The 13,502-nt window shown below is 42.6% G+C and overlaps 1 protein-coding gene across 1 annotated transcript in view; it reads right to left on the reverse strand.

Annotated features, from left to right (window-relative positions):
• Positions 1–13,502, reverse strand: part of LOC126374288 (phospholipid-transporting ATPase ABCA1-like) — a 59,818-nt gene that overhangs the window by 35,926 nt on the left and 10,390 nt on the right. Inside the window, exons 5-14 of the mRNA XM_050020813.1 lie at positions 11,927–12,012; positions 10,241–10,399; positions 9,128–9,356; positions 7,524–7,697; positions 5,979–6,154; positions 4,782–4,931; positions 3,870–3,990; positions 2,145–2,299; positions 1,397–1,624; positions 144–282 (exon numbers count right to left, since the gene is read on the reverse strand). Of these exons, the coding sequence (XP_049876770.1) occupies positions 144–282; positions 1,397–1,624; positions 2,145–2,299; positions 3,870–3,990; positions 4,782–4,931; positions 5,979–6,154; positions 7,524–7,697; positions 9,128–9,356; positions 10,241–10,399; positions 11,927–12,012 (1,617 nt within the window). The remainder of the gene's footprint in view (positions 1–143; positions 283–1,396; positions 1,625–2,144; positions 2,300–3,869; positions 3,991–4,781; positions 4,932–5,978; positions 6,155–7,523; positions 7,698–9,127; positions 9,357–10,240; positions 10,400–11,926; positions 12,013–13,502) is intronic.

The raw sequence follows: 13,502 nt of genomic DNA on the forward strand, positions 1-13,502 counted from the left end.
CACGAGCATTAATATGTATACACTTTGGTACCATGTCACATTAACTTTTGACAAATTGAACTGTAAGTCTCACTAAATGTCAAATATGTTAGTGTGACAGAGTCCTAAAGTGGGTACATTATATTGCTCATGACTGTACTCACCGACGTTTTTCTTGAGGTACATGGGTGTGGCGTGGCACTTGAGCTGTCCGGAGTGCAGCGCGACCACACGGTCGCCCAGGGCATCCGCCTCCTCCATAAAGTGTGTTGTTAGCAGTACTGTTCGCTCGCCTCGCAGGGACTGAAACGTGCAGATATTGCAGATACACTACACTACACTGCACGTACGCCACATGGCATGTCCGCGTGGCAATGTGGACGGGCAGGTATCTTATACCACACGCGGTTGTGTGCAATTCAAATTCAAAAATATCTTTATTCAGTAGGTAACATAGTTACACTTTGAATCGTCAATTTTTACATAACGAACGTCTCATCCGCCTAAAACTACTGCAGCTTCTCACAACCTGTATAGCCGGGGAAAAGAAGCTGCAAGAAAAACCTCGGCACAGGGCCCTAGATGTTCTTTAAAAAAATAAAATATTGGTATACAATTGAGTAATTTAGCTGCCTAATATCAGTTCTCAGACAGTTAATCCCATGCATTCATATCTTCTAAATAATCACTAACTTTATAATAACCTTTTTTGTTAAGTTTTTGTTTAACTACTGTCTTAAAGCAGTTGAAAGGCAATTGCGTTGCCGTATCCCCGCCACACGGCGGCAAGGAGGAACACCGTTGGGTTTTAGTGGGTATACCGGGTGGCGACACTCGGGGAGTCCCACATAACCACGTCTTCCCCCCGGGCGGCGTGGTATACGTAACGCATTTCCCAACGTTAAAAAAAAAGGTATCTTATACCACGAGTCACCAAGTTCGGTGACAACATGCTGCCTGTCGACATACGACACGATTGCAATAAAAGTAAATTCAATAAACTTTTATTTAAACATCTTATTCGAAAGATATCTTAGTTTTGGCTAATATGTATTTAGTACATAGTAAATTATGAAGCGAACACCACTCCCACAGCCAAACAAAGCAATTGGTTCTGTGCGGTTTTTATTCTAACTATATTTGTATCTTGTAGCGGAGACAATGAAGGGTTTCCTTCTAATTTGCAAGGGCAAGGTCAGATTTTGATGATTTTTCTTTTGTAGGGGTAGGTTTTTACATCATTTAAAATCCGAAATCTTGAGTTAGGCAAACAAAAAGTAGCCTTATCAACCTTGGTGTCAGGGTTATTATTGAAACCAAAGGCCCCTGACATGGTTCATGTAACGACTACGAAGAAAACAAATAAAACTGTTGTATTTTTTTCTGATTTTTGTGTGTTCTCTCTCGTATACTATACCAGTAGCAGATCCCACAGCTCCCTCCTGGTCTCCACGTCGAGCCCGGACGTGGGTTCGTCCAGTATGAGCACCTGTGACCCGCCACACAGCGCACAGGCCAGCTGCAGCCGTCTTTTCATGCCACCAGACAGGCTTGAACTCTTCGCGTTCACTTTCTCTTCAAGACCAAGCCGGGACAACAGCTTGAACGATGTTCCTTTCGCCTCGCGGAACGTTCCTCCTTTTATCTGTAATTCAATTCAATCATTTATTTCGTAAATAATTAATAAGTAAATCACCTTTATCACCCATATCTTGAACCCAGTGTAAAGTATGGCTGTATAAGTAGTGTCATCCCACTTCTGACACCATGTAACATTGGGTTCTTTAAAAGACACACTGCATAAACAGCCATAATTTATTGAGAAACTGACAACTGCCATGAAAAGAAATATTATAAAAAATGTCTTCTATCGTGTGGGTTGTGAGGTAAATTACTAACCCCATCAACCCTGGTGTCAGGGTTACTATTGAGCCGCCAAAGGCCCCTGACATGGCTCATGTAACGACTACTTACTTACATCAGTAAGTAATAACCGGGACCAACGGCTTAACGTGCCTTCCGAAGCACGGATCATCTTACTTTTTGGACAATCAGGTGATAAGCCTGTAATGCCCTAATCAAACTAGGGATCACAAAGTGATTTCTGTGATATGTCCCCACCGGGATTCGAACCCGGGACCCCCGGAGGAGAATAAAAGACTCACCATGGTGAAGAAGACAACGTGTTCGTTGACAGTGAGGTCCGGGAAGAAGAGGTTGTGTTGCGTGCACAGGCCGAACTGTTTCCGCACCGAGACGGGATCCGCGGTGACGTCCACTCCGTTCACGTACACCTGACCGTCCGTTGCACTGTACATGCCTGCCAACATACACATAACAATTAATACTTTATTGTACATAACATAACATAAACTGCCTATATACGTCCCACTGCTGGGCACAGGCCTCCCCTCAATCAACTGGAGGGGGTACGGAGCATACTCCACCACGCTGCTCCAATGCGGGTTGGTGGAGGTGTTTTTACGGCTAATAGCCGGGACCAACGGCTTAACGTGCCCTCCGAAGCACGGAATCATCTTACTTTTTCGGACAATCAGGTGATTCAAGCCTGAAAAGTCCTTACCAAACAAAGGACAGTCTCACAAAGTAATTTCGACAATGTCCCCATCGGGAATCGAACCCCATTGGGAATCGAATTGTATTGCAATATATTGCAATATACAACCTGCCAGAAATAAATGCATTTCATTTATTTATTTATTTTTTATTATTTATTGCACAAACAGGAAAAAACAAAATACAAAACAATAGAGAAATAGAATGAGTACAATAGGCGGCCTTATTGCTAAGTAGCAATCTCTTCCAGGCAACCTTTAAGTATGTGAGATATTTAATTAATATTATGTAATATAGCGGGATAGTGCAGCATGGGAATAAAGGAAAACATTCATTTTGACGTTTCGTAAAAAGTATCTCATTTGACTAGGGTGACAAGCGGCCTCCGTGGTCCAGTGGCTGAGCGTTAGGCCCACGATCCGGAGGTCCCGGGTTCAAATCCCGGTGGGGAAATATCACAAATATTACTTTTTGATCCCTAGTTTGGTTAGAACATTACAGGCTGATCACCTGATTGTCCGAAAGTAAGATGATCCGTGCTTCGGAAGGCACGTTAAGCCGTTGGTCCCGGTTACTACTTACTGATGTAAGTAGTTGTTAGAGCCATGTCAGGGGCCTTTGGCGGCTCAATAGTAACCCTGACACCAGGGTTGATGAGGTTGGTAATCCACCTCACCCACACGATAGAAGAACGGCTTGCTTTTCAAACGGAGAGCGCCAGTTTGAACTCCGGTACCAGACTTGCACTAATGAGTTAAGTGTAGTTTTCACTGACACAGTTGTCTCGAGAACACAGACACACACACAGTTGTGTCTTGTTGTACTGAGAATTATTGAGGACAGAAGAGGCAAGATGATTGGACACCTAATAAGACACGACGAATTCATTAAAAACATCATAGAAGGAAAGCTAGAAGGAAAGAGAGGAAGGGGAAGACCAAGAAGAGCTTACATGGAACAGATTAAAGAAAAGGTTAACGTCGTGTCTTATAGGGAAGTCAAGGAATTGGCCTTTGATAGACTGGAATGGAAAATGCTACACCGAAAAGAGCGTGGCTCTTAAAATGATGATGATGATGTGTTGTCTCGACCATTATAGACGGCCACCTCTGACTGAGCTATACTCGCGAACTGTAGCAGAGTACAAACTTTACACATACTGGCCTTTCATTCTTACCGTCAATCATTTTGAATTTCGAAATTCTTATTCTGGCGGTTAAATAGTAACCCTGACCTAGGGTTGATGAGGTTGGTAATCCACCTAACAACCCACACGAAAAAATAAAGTAGCCTGTTATGGATTTAGTGGTTACCTGTAATAACAGACATGAGGGTGGTCTTCCCGGCGCCGTTGTGGCCGAGCAGCACTGTGATCTCACTCTTATACACGTCGAAAGACACGTTGTTCAGGGCCACGTTCTTGTCCTCGAATATCTGTTGATACCAATCAATCAATCATTCATTCATCATCAATTTAAGAGCCACTCTCTTGTCGGTGTAGCATTTTCCATTTTCCAGTCTAGTAGTAGTTGATAGACTGGAATGGAAATCATTCATTATTGCACAAAAAACATAAACACGACATGTAGGCAGACGAATAAAATAGGCACAAAAGGCGGCCTTGTTACTAAACAGCAATGTTGCCAGGCAACCTTAGGGTGAAAGTTTATGCACTGGAGCGCGGGATGGTGCAATAAAAAAAAGAAAAATAATAATAAATAGCAAAAATAAACATATGTAATCCTACCAACATAAATAAATATATACAGGGTGTTAGTGACATCGTAACGAAAACTTTGAGGGATGTTTTAGATGATTCTAAGTTGAAATCAAGTGGAATTTTCCGTCACAAAAGTATGGAACTGAAAATGATTAAAAAAAACACTAAAATTCATGGCGAATTTTGCGATTCCACTTGATATTAACTCAGAATCATGGTCTAAATCATCCCCCTCAGTACTCGTTACGATGTCATTAACATCCTCTATGTATAATACATACGCACAAATACATGCACATAATATTTTTTTATATATTTAAATGTTAAAAGTCAGACTGACGCGATTTGAACCCGCAGAAGGTGCAGCCTGACGGTATTCTAAGCCGGTAACGGTATTCGTATTATTTAAAAAAAAATCTGTCGTGCAGCACCAGTTTGGCGGCGAGGGCGTGCTGTGATGATGTCGCAAAGATAACCTGAGTGGTTCACATAATATACACCGTACCTTGGTAACATTTTGTATCCTGATGCCGACCTCGGCGTCCTGCGGTGGGGTCTCGAAGTACAGCGGGTCCTTGGAGATGGGCTGCGCCTCCGTCGCGTCCGACAAAGAATCCGGGCCCACTTTCTTCGCTTTCTTCGACCAGTACGACTTCTGAAATGATCGTTTGTTTTTCTGTACAATCATATTACATTTGTTTGTTTGTTCATTTGTCGTGTTTATGTTTTGTTTGCTAGAGCAGTAAGGCCGCCCAAATTGTACTGTATTCATGTGTTATGTCTGATTGTTGAAATTTAATTCTGTGCAATAAAGTATATTTGATTTGATTTGTATGACGATATACGAAGTATAAGAAGCAATATCATGTACCCACTTTAGAACCCTGTCGCAATATCATATTTGACATTTAACGAGAATTACGGTTTAATTTGTCAAAAAAGTTAATGTGACATGGTTTCAAAGTGTATACATATTAGTTCGCCGTCTAAGCACCCGTTTTTAAAACTTATATTTGACCAACCCGTGACTTACATTGCAATAACTCAACAGTGACGTAGTGTCCATTTATTCAGATCAGTTACTTTTTACTAAACGTCAAAACAAGAAGTTATCGTTGCTATTTATATATTTTCTTTTGTTCAAATTTTTTTTTTATATAAAATTTAGACTTTTAGTAATTTATTTATCTTTGACCTAGAAAATGTTGAAACAATTGGGCCGGTCGCACGCTTTACGTGCACGTGCGTATACGTGCGTATACTGATGCGTGCGTGTTCGTACGAATTCGTGCGAAAACGCTTCCAAAGTGCGACAGTGCGGCCGGCTTTACAAATTTATGGCCGTCAATATGGGATTAGACAGGAAGATGAGTCAAAACCAACAACAACAGATTCCAGACATATCTCATTCGAAGCGTCTTATTGTGCTGATATTTTTGTTCTATGGCGTCTTTCTCGAAATACGTACGAAATAAGTACGATTTTGGGTACCGTCTGGCACAACATTGTTTCAATCAATTTCGATTTTCGACAAAACTTTTATTAATTTTGTTTCTAAACCCCATGGATTTGAAATTAGAACTAATTAGTAATCTTTTTAAAGATACTAATGAAATACGATAACATATTGGAAGGAACGGGTCTCATACAGTTACGGTCATAGTCCTTTCTAGAACTACCCATAAAACACAACTGCACGTACCTTGCAAACGAAGTTCCACGGCAGAGCGACTCCGAAGCTTCCGGGTCTCACCATACTCAGGTACCAGGCGAACAGGAAGAACAAGACAGTCTGCGCTATTAAAGCTATGTAGCAGCCCAGGACCGACGGAGAGTTCATGTACGAAATATAGAAGTTGGATAACGATAGCCCTTCACCTGTTAAATCAGAATATTTATTTATTTAAAAAAAAAAAAAAAAACGTTTATTTCGGACAAACTTCGATATAGGTATTCAAATTCAAAAATATCTTTATTCAATTGGTAACATAGTTACGCTTTGAATCCTCAATTTTTACATAACGAACGGCTCATCCGCCTAAAACTACTGCAGCTTCTCACAACCCGTATAGCCGGGGAAAAGAAGCTGCAAGAAAAACTTCGGCACAGGGTCCTAGACATTCTTTAAAAAATAAAACATAAAATATTAATATACAATTGAGTAATTTAGCAGCGTAATATCAGTTCTCAGACAGTTAATCCCATGCATTAATATCTTCTAAATAATCACTAACCTTATAATAACCTTGTTTGCAAAGTTTCTGTTTAACTACTGTTTTAAAACAGCTGAAATGCAAATTCTGAATGTCAATGGGAATCTTATTGTGAAAACGTATACATTGCCCCTTAAAAGACTTAGTGATCTTATGTAATCGACTGACTTGTAAAGCAAGTTTATTTTTATTTCGGGGTACATAAACATTCACGTAACATACGCCTATGTCCCAATTGGGGTAGTCAGAGGTACGATAAGCTGTAAAAGTCCAATCAGTTTCTTCCAAAGTAATAAATTAACCGGTTGCACTTAAGGCCTCCTGGTTACATATCGTTTCTGTAATAGACCAAAACCACCTACAAAAACAAAAATTTTATAATTATGACAACGAATGGTTCATAATTATTTTTTGTTTAAAAATAATTCGCTGGGCTCAATGACTGAACTTTTGCTCTTTGATTGTACCTACATCCCTCGCAAGATGAACTAAGTACCCACGCCTCAATCAGGTGATCAGTCTGTAATGTCCTAACCAAACTAGGAATCAGAAAGTGGTTTTTGTGGTATGCCCCCACCGGGATTCGAACCCGGGACTTCCGGATCGAGAGCTCAACGCTCAACCACTGGACCGCGGAGGTCGTTAGCTCCATATTGAATAGATGTTTATTAAGTGGACATTTTTTTTGACGTGACTTACTGTAGATTTGCCGCAGATGGCATTAACAACTTGGCCGGACAAATGGGGAGCCCTGAAGGCTCTCACCCGGTACAACGTTTAAGACAACAGGCCTGAGGGTGCCCAGTTGGGCGCAAACCTCGGGTCAGGGCGTCGTCTGAGAGGAAAAATATTTGAAAGAATTAATCGACCCTAGTGGGTCGATAGCGATAAGCGCTGATTGAGGGAAATCGTCGACCACGCCGCCGGGGTCGGTATCAGGATCCTGAAGTGTTCGGTGTCGTGAGCTGATTGGCTGCGTCTATGGCTAGAGTAATCAGAACGTCGGGAGTGGATAATGACTGCTTTGGGCTTACCATGGGCCTCGTGGTACATCATCTGGGTCCAGAACCAGTACACGGGCTGATGCGGCAACAGGCTGGTGGCTACGTGCTCGAACGTTGTCTTCTGCGTTAAGAAATGGTTTGCAAGCCTGGTGGGCAGCCACAGGAAGATGTACGCCACGGTCGCCAACGAAACTGAGTATTGAACTGAAAATAAATTATTATTTATAACATAAGCAAGTCAAAGGTACATCCATCACCAGATGGAATAAGTACCCACAATTAACCGGACGGAGTGTGGACCATACCCACTTTTTCCACCACGCTGCCCCTGCGGGTTGATGGAGGTATTTTTTTACGAAGCACGGAATCATACTACTTTATCGGACAATTAGGTGACTCAAGCCTGCCATATCCTTGCCCAAAAAAGACCAGTTTCACAAAGTGATTTCGACAATGTCTCTATTGGGAATCGAATTATCGAACCCAGACTTCCAGATCGTGAGCCCGCTCTAACCACTAGACTACGGAAGTTGTGATAATTAGTGGGCTAGTAAAAATATTCGGCCCCACACACACCTTCCAAAAGTCCGAGGCTCCATAGGACCGAGATATGGAAGCTACATACAATGAACACTCACGACGGTTCCTTTGGTCTTGGTTCCATACAAGACCATTAACCCGGCCCCAGGGGGGACAGAGTCATCTTCTCTGCCCTCCACTGGGGCAATTCCTGTACAGCGCGTCCATGCCGGGGGTGGGCGCCTCTTACTTCTGTAGGCCGGAGTGAGATGGTGGCTGAGTTCGAATAGGGACCCAAACCTACGGGGTATAACGTAGAACCCTTGCCCAGGGATACGGGTGAAGACCTCAACAGTTCCAGAGGCGAAGATGGGAGCCATCGGTACGGCAATGCAGGACGGAAGGGGCAAGTCATAGGGACTGTAACCTGGAACCTGACAGAGGGCAGCAGTAACTGTCAGTACTATTCAGAGGCGGAGGACAGGAGTCCTAGTATGGTTTTGTAATAGACTACTCTGGGCTCCATCCCACTTACGTCAGACAGAGTACTGCGGGGCGGAAGGCAAGAGGGAAACCACTGCCCTATTTTTCCCTAAAAAGTAGCATGGAAAATGCTGCACCGACAAGAGCGTGGCTCTTAAATTGATGATCAAACTCACGACTATATCCCAATTGGGGTAGTCAAAGGTACATCCATGATAAGATACCCACACTTAACGGAGCTTTCTGTTAGACCAACGTGATTGGTCACTATGTTTTCCTTCACCGCTGATCACGTGATAATCATTTATGATCCAAACATGAATTCGAAAACAAATTCGACATACATCGTTTAGGTTTAGGTTGCTGGGATTCGTACCTGCGACCTCAAAGTGGTAGGCAAGCGTTCTACCATCTGGGTTACCTTGACTTTATAGGCTACCCTCATTGGCCTTATAAGTCTGTTTCAGACGATTTATGACGTCATTGCCTCGAAGAAATGCACTTTCTTTCATGGCTGTGAAAGCCAATCCTAGAGAGGTGTCCCTCCAAATATGGGTAAAAAAATATAGAAAATTAAGTTAGTTGACTACTAACTTGTTTATTACTACTATTAGACTATTAATTGTACTTACGGTTATTAATAATGTAGCTGCAAACGAACGCCAGAGCGATGATGGTGCAGAAATGTAGGGCCAGCAATACGCAGATGAGGAATCCGTTAGACAGCGGGAAGAACGCGTTGTCTGACACAGTCAGCAGTATGGACCCCACGATGCAGTACACCAGGCCTGACGGCACGGCGTTCAGGAAGTTCGACAGCGCCAATGCATTGTTGGATACTCCCACCATCTTTATTAGCTCCTGTATGTTTGAAGAAAATGATTTTATTTTCTACAATACAGTTACAAAGGACTTACGAACTAGCAAGGGACAACAAAAACTACACTTTGTTTAGAAAGTCCTCATAACATGTGCATAAAAGTATACAATAAGATACCTGATAAATTTAAAAACGGACCCACTAAAGTTATGACTTTTAAATTACGTTTTTATAGTATAAGAGAATTTTTGAATTTTCGACATCTGCATGCTAATAATAATTAGCAGGATAGAGATGCTGTAACACTGCCTTATACCATATTGTGACTTTGTACCTACCTCATCATCAGCAGCCCATTAACGTCCCCACTGCTGAGGCACGGGCCTTCCCTATGGATGGATAGGGAGAGCCTTAAACCATCACGCGGGCCCAGTGCGGATTGATGGTTATTAACGACTGCTAATGCAGCCGGGACCAACGGCTTAGCGTGCCTTCCGAAGCACGGAGGAGCTTGAGATGAAAACTTTTTTTTTTGTGGTCACCCATCCTATGACCGGCCTTTGCGAAAGTTGCTATACTTCAACAATCGCAGACCGAGCGCGCTAACCGCTGCGCCACCGAGCTCCTCAACCTACCTATCCTAAGCGAATAAATGATTTCTGATTTCCGAAAGGCCACATGCTTCGGTGGATGTGCGGAGTGACGAGACTCGATAAGATCCGTAACTAATACGTGCGCGGCAGTCTCGGCGTAAGCGAAATCTCCGAAAAGCTACAAGAGAGCAGGCTTCGTTGGTTTGGGCACGTAAAAAGAAGACCTCCAGATTACGTGGGTAATGTTACAGCCAATCTAAAACGTGTCCCCACCGGGATTGTAACCGAGCCCAATGCTCGACCTCTGAACCACAGGGGCCGTACAACCTTACCTGAACTCCGGAAACTCTTTCTTCAAGCAGCCGCACCATGTTCAGGACGAAGGGTAGTAGCAGCGACAGGAAGCAGATTGCTGCCAACAACGAGCATATGAGGACCACCCCTGGGTTCCTGCGGGTGTCCACGAACGGGAATTCTTGGAGCGTAATCGTCTGTGAACAAACATACAAGACTCATACAGGGTGTTAGTGACATTGTAACGAATACTGAGGGGGATGACTCAGAGCATGATTCTGAGTTAATATCAAATGGAATTTTCTGTCGCAAAATTCATGTATTTTTTAAATTATTTTCAATTCTATACTTCTGCTATGGAAAATTCCACTTGATATTAACTCAAAATAATGAGCCGACTCATACCCCTCAGTATTTGTTACGATGTCACTTACAACCTGTACAAGTACATACAATTAGCCAAATCCACTTGATATCAACTCAGAATCTGTGAGTGTGAGTATTTGTTACGATGTCACTAACACTCTGTATACTAATATCCACAAAACAACCCCTGAACTACTAAACGTATATACATACATAAACTCACGCCTATTTCCCACAGGGGTAAGCAGAGACAATGGAATTCTGACATACTTCTCTTGCTTCCTCGACATTCATCAATCGCTTCATACACGCACGCCGGTTCAAAGTAGATCTTCATCATCATCATCAGCCCATTAACGTCCCCACTGCTGGGGCACGGGCCTTCCCTATGGATGGATAGGGAGATCGGGCCTTAAACCATCACGCGGGCCCAGTGCGGATTGATGGTTATTAACGACTGCTAATGCAGCCGGGACCAACGGCTTAACGTGCCTTCCGAAGCACGGAGGAGCTCGAGATGAAAACTTTTTTTTTTTGTGGTCACCCATCCTATGACCGGCCTTTGCGAATGTTGCTTAACTTGTCAAAGTAGATCTTACTGTACCTTTTCTAAGGACATCTCCAATTTGGTCAGTGTACGTCCTTCGAGGTTGCCGTTCTATACGTAGTATTATTCCTAATTTTATATCGCGGGTTCATATCCCAGCACGGGCCTAATTGGCCTAAACCTCCTTCACCGTCGAGCACATGATAATCATTCTTATCCAAACATCGATCATAATTACCGATTTCATTTTCTCTTTTTAAAATAAAATTCAGCCTCCGTGGTCTAGTGGTTAGAGCGTTAGGCTCACGATCTGGAGGTCCGGGTTCGATTCCCGATGGGGACATTGTCGAAATCACTCTGTGAGACTGTCCTTTGTTTGGTAAGGACTTTTCAGGCTTGAATCACCTGATTGTCCGAAAAAGTAAGATGATTCCGTGCTTCGGAGGGCACGTTAAGCCGTTGGTCCCGGCTATTAGCCGTAAAAACACCTCCACCAACCCGCAGTGGAGCAGCGTGGTGGAGTATGCTCCATACCCCCTCCGGTTGATTGAGGGGAGGCCTGTGCCCAGCAGTGGGACGTATATAGGCAGTTTATGTTATGTTATGTAAAATAAAATTCAGTTTGCGACTTTCAAAGATTTTGTTGTTTTTCCTTCGCTCGGTAGGAAGGCGCTTCCTTCCTTTGATTGTATTAGCTACTCTGTGAAGGTTCGCTAATTCATTGATTATTTCGTGTAAACCTTTACAAATTTATTTGAAGATTTTTGTTTAAAGAAGACTGGAATTTAAATGTTAAGGCGGAGATACATACCTGGTTTATTTCGTTGCCGGAGCGAATCTTCAAGTAGCTAGAGTCTATGGCCCATTGCAGGCGCATGAACGTCTCGTAAATCGCACCTTTACAAACATAATTATATCACATTATTAACATAACATTGATTTTCACATAAGCAATAGTAGAATACAATGCACATTTATTTTGTGAAAAGACGAACGGGAAAGTCGTTTGTTGTGGTAGGCAGGGCTCGAAAGCGGTTACGGTGTGGGTTGTGAGGTGGATTACCAACCTCATCAACCCTGGTGTCAGTGTTATTATTGCGCCGCCAAAGGCTCCTGACATGACCCACGTAACGACTACGTACTTACGTAAGCACTAACCGGGACCAACGTGCCTTCCGAAGCACGGATAAACGCTATGAAATTACGGTACCGATTTCTTATTGGATAATCAAAGGCCTTAACATGGTTCATGTAACGATTACGAACTTATATCAGTTAGTAGTAACCGGGACCAACGGCCGAAGAACGAATCATCTTACTTTATGGCAATCAGTTGATCAGCCTGTAATGTCCTAACCAAACTAGGGATCACAAAGAGATTTTTGTGATATGTCCCCACCGAGATTCGAACCCGGGGTCTCCGGATCGTGAGCCCAACGCTCAACCACTGGACCACGGTGGCCGTTAAATATTATGTTATGAATAGAATAGATATTGTTCATTATAAAAGGATGTCACACACAAAAACAAAACAATACTTAAAATGTTGTTTTTTTTTTGTTTTGGTTTTCCCCGAAGGGTAAGGCAAAGGGAACTATGCCCATACAGCCATGTCTTACGTATTTTTTTTCTTGATGATTGATGAAATGATGAAAGATGATGATACCTAAGCCCCCACCCTCGGAGTAGACTCCTACTCCGAACCCCAAACGAATTAACTCAAAAGTCCGCATAAACTTTTGAGTTATGAAGCGGCTTCCCGGCACGAAGCGAAAATAGGCAGATACACTTTGTTTATTGAATACTCCAATATAATAACACTCGCGAATGTCTTCCGACTAACTTAATGCGATCATTAACCACAAAACACCACTTCGTATTAATTATTTAGATTACTCAATGAAGAAAGCAACTGTTCCGTTCCCGTTTCCCGCCGAAAAGCCTTAAAATGTTGTTATGTGTGTGTGACAGGGACTGTAACCTGGCAGCTGACAGAGGGCTGCAGTAACTGTCAGTACTATTCACAGGTAGAGGACAGGAGTCCTAGTACGGCTTTGAAATAGACTACTCTGGGCGCCATCCCAATCGCGTCAGACAGAATACTGCGGGGCGGAAGGCAAGAGGGAAACCACTGCACATTTAATAAATTATCGGATACTTTCAAAGACTGCAAACTCAATAAGTTTCGCGTAGCAGTTAAACTCTGGCTTGCAGATAGATGCTTTTACAGCGTAAAAGAATATTTAGATTACAAATAACAGGTTTTAAGTGTATAATTGAAAGCATGTATTAAGTGTGTAGATTATTTGTAAAATTGATATTATTATTTGTTATTGTTTTTAAATAATCTGTGTGTATGCCTGAAAAGGCAGTATTTGGTGATACTC

This window comes from Pectinophora gossypiella, chromosome 17 (assembly GCF_024362695.1).
Source record: "Pectinophora gossypiella chromosome 17, ilPecGoss1.1, whole genome shotgun sequence".
Taxonomy (NCBI): domain Eukaryota; kingdom Metazoa; phylum Arthropoda; class Insecta; order Lepidoptera; family Gelechiidae; genus Pectinophora; species Pectinophora gossypiella.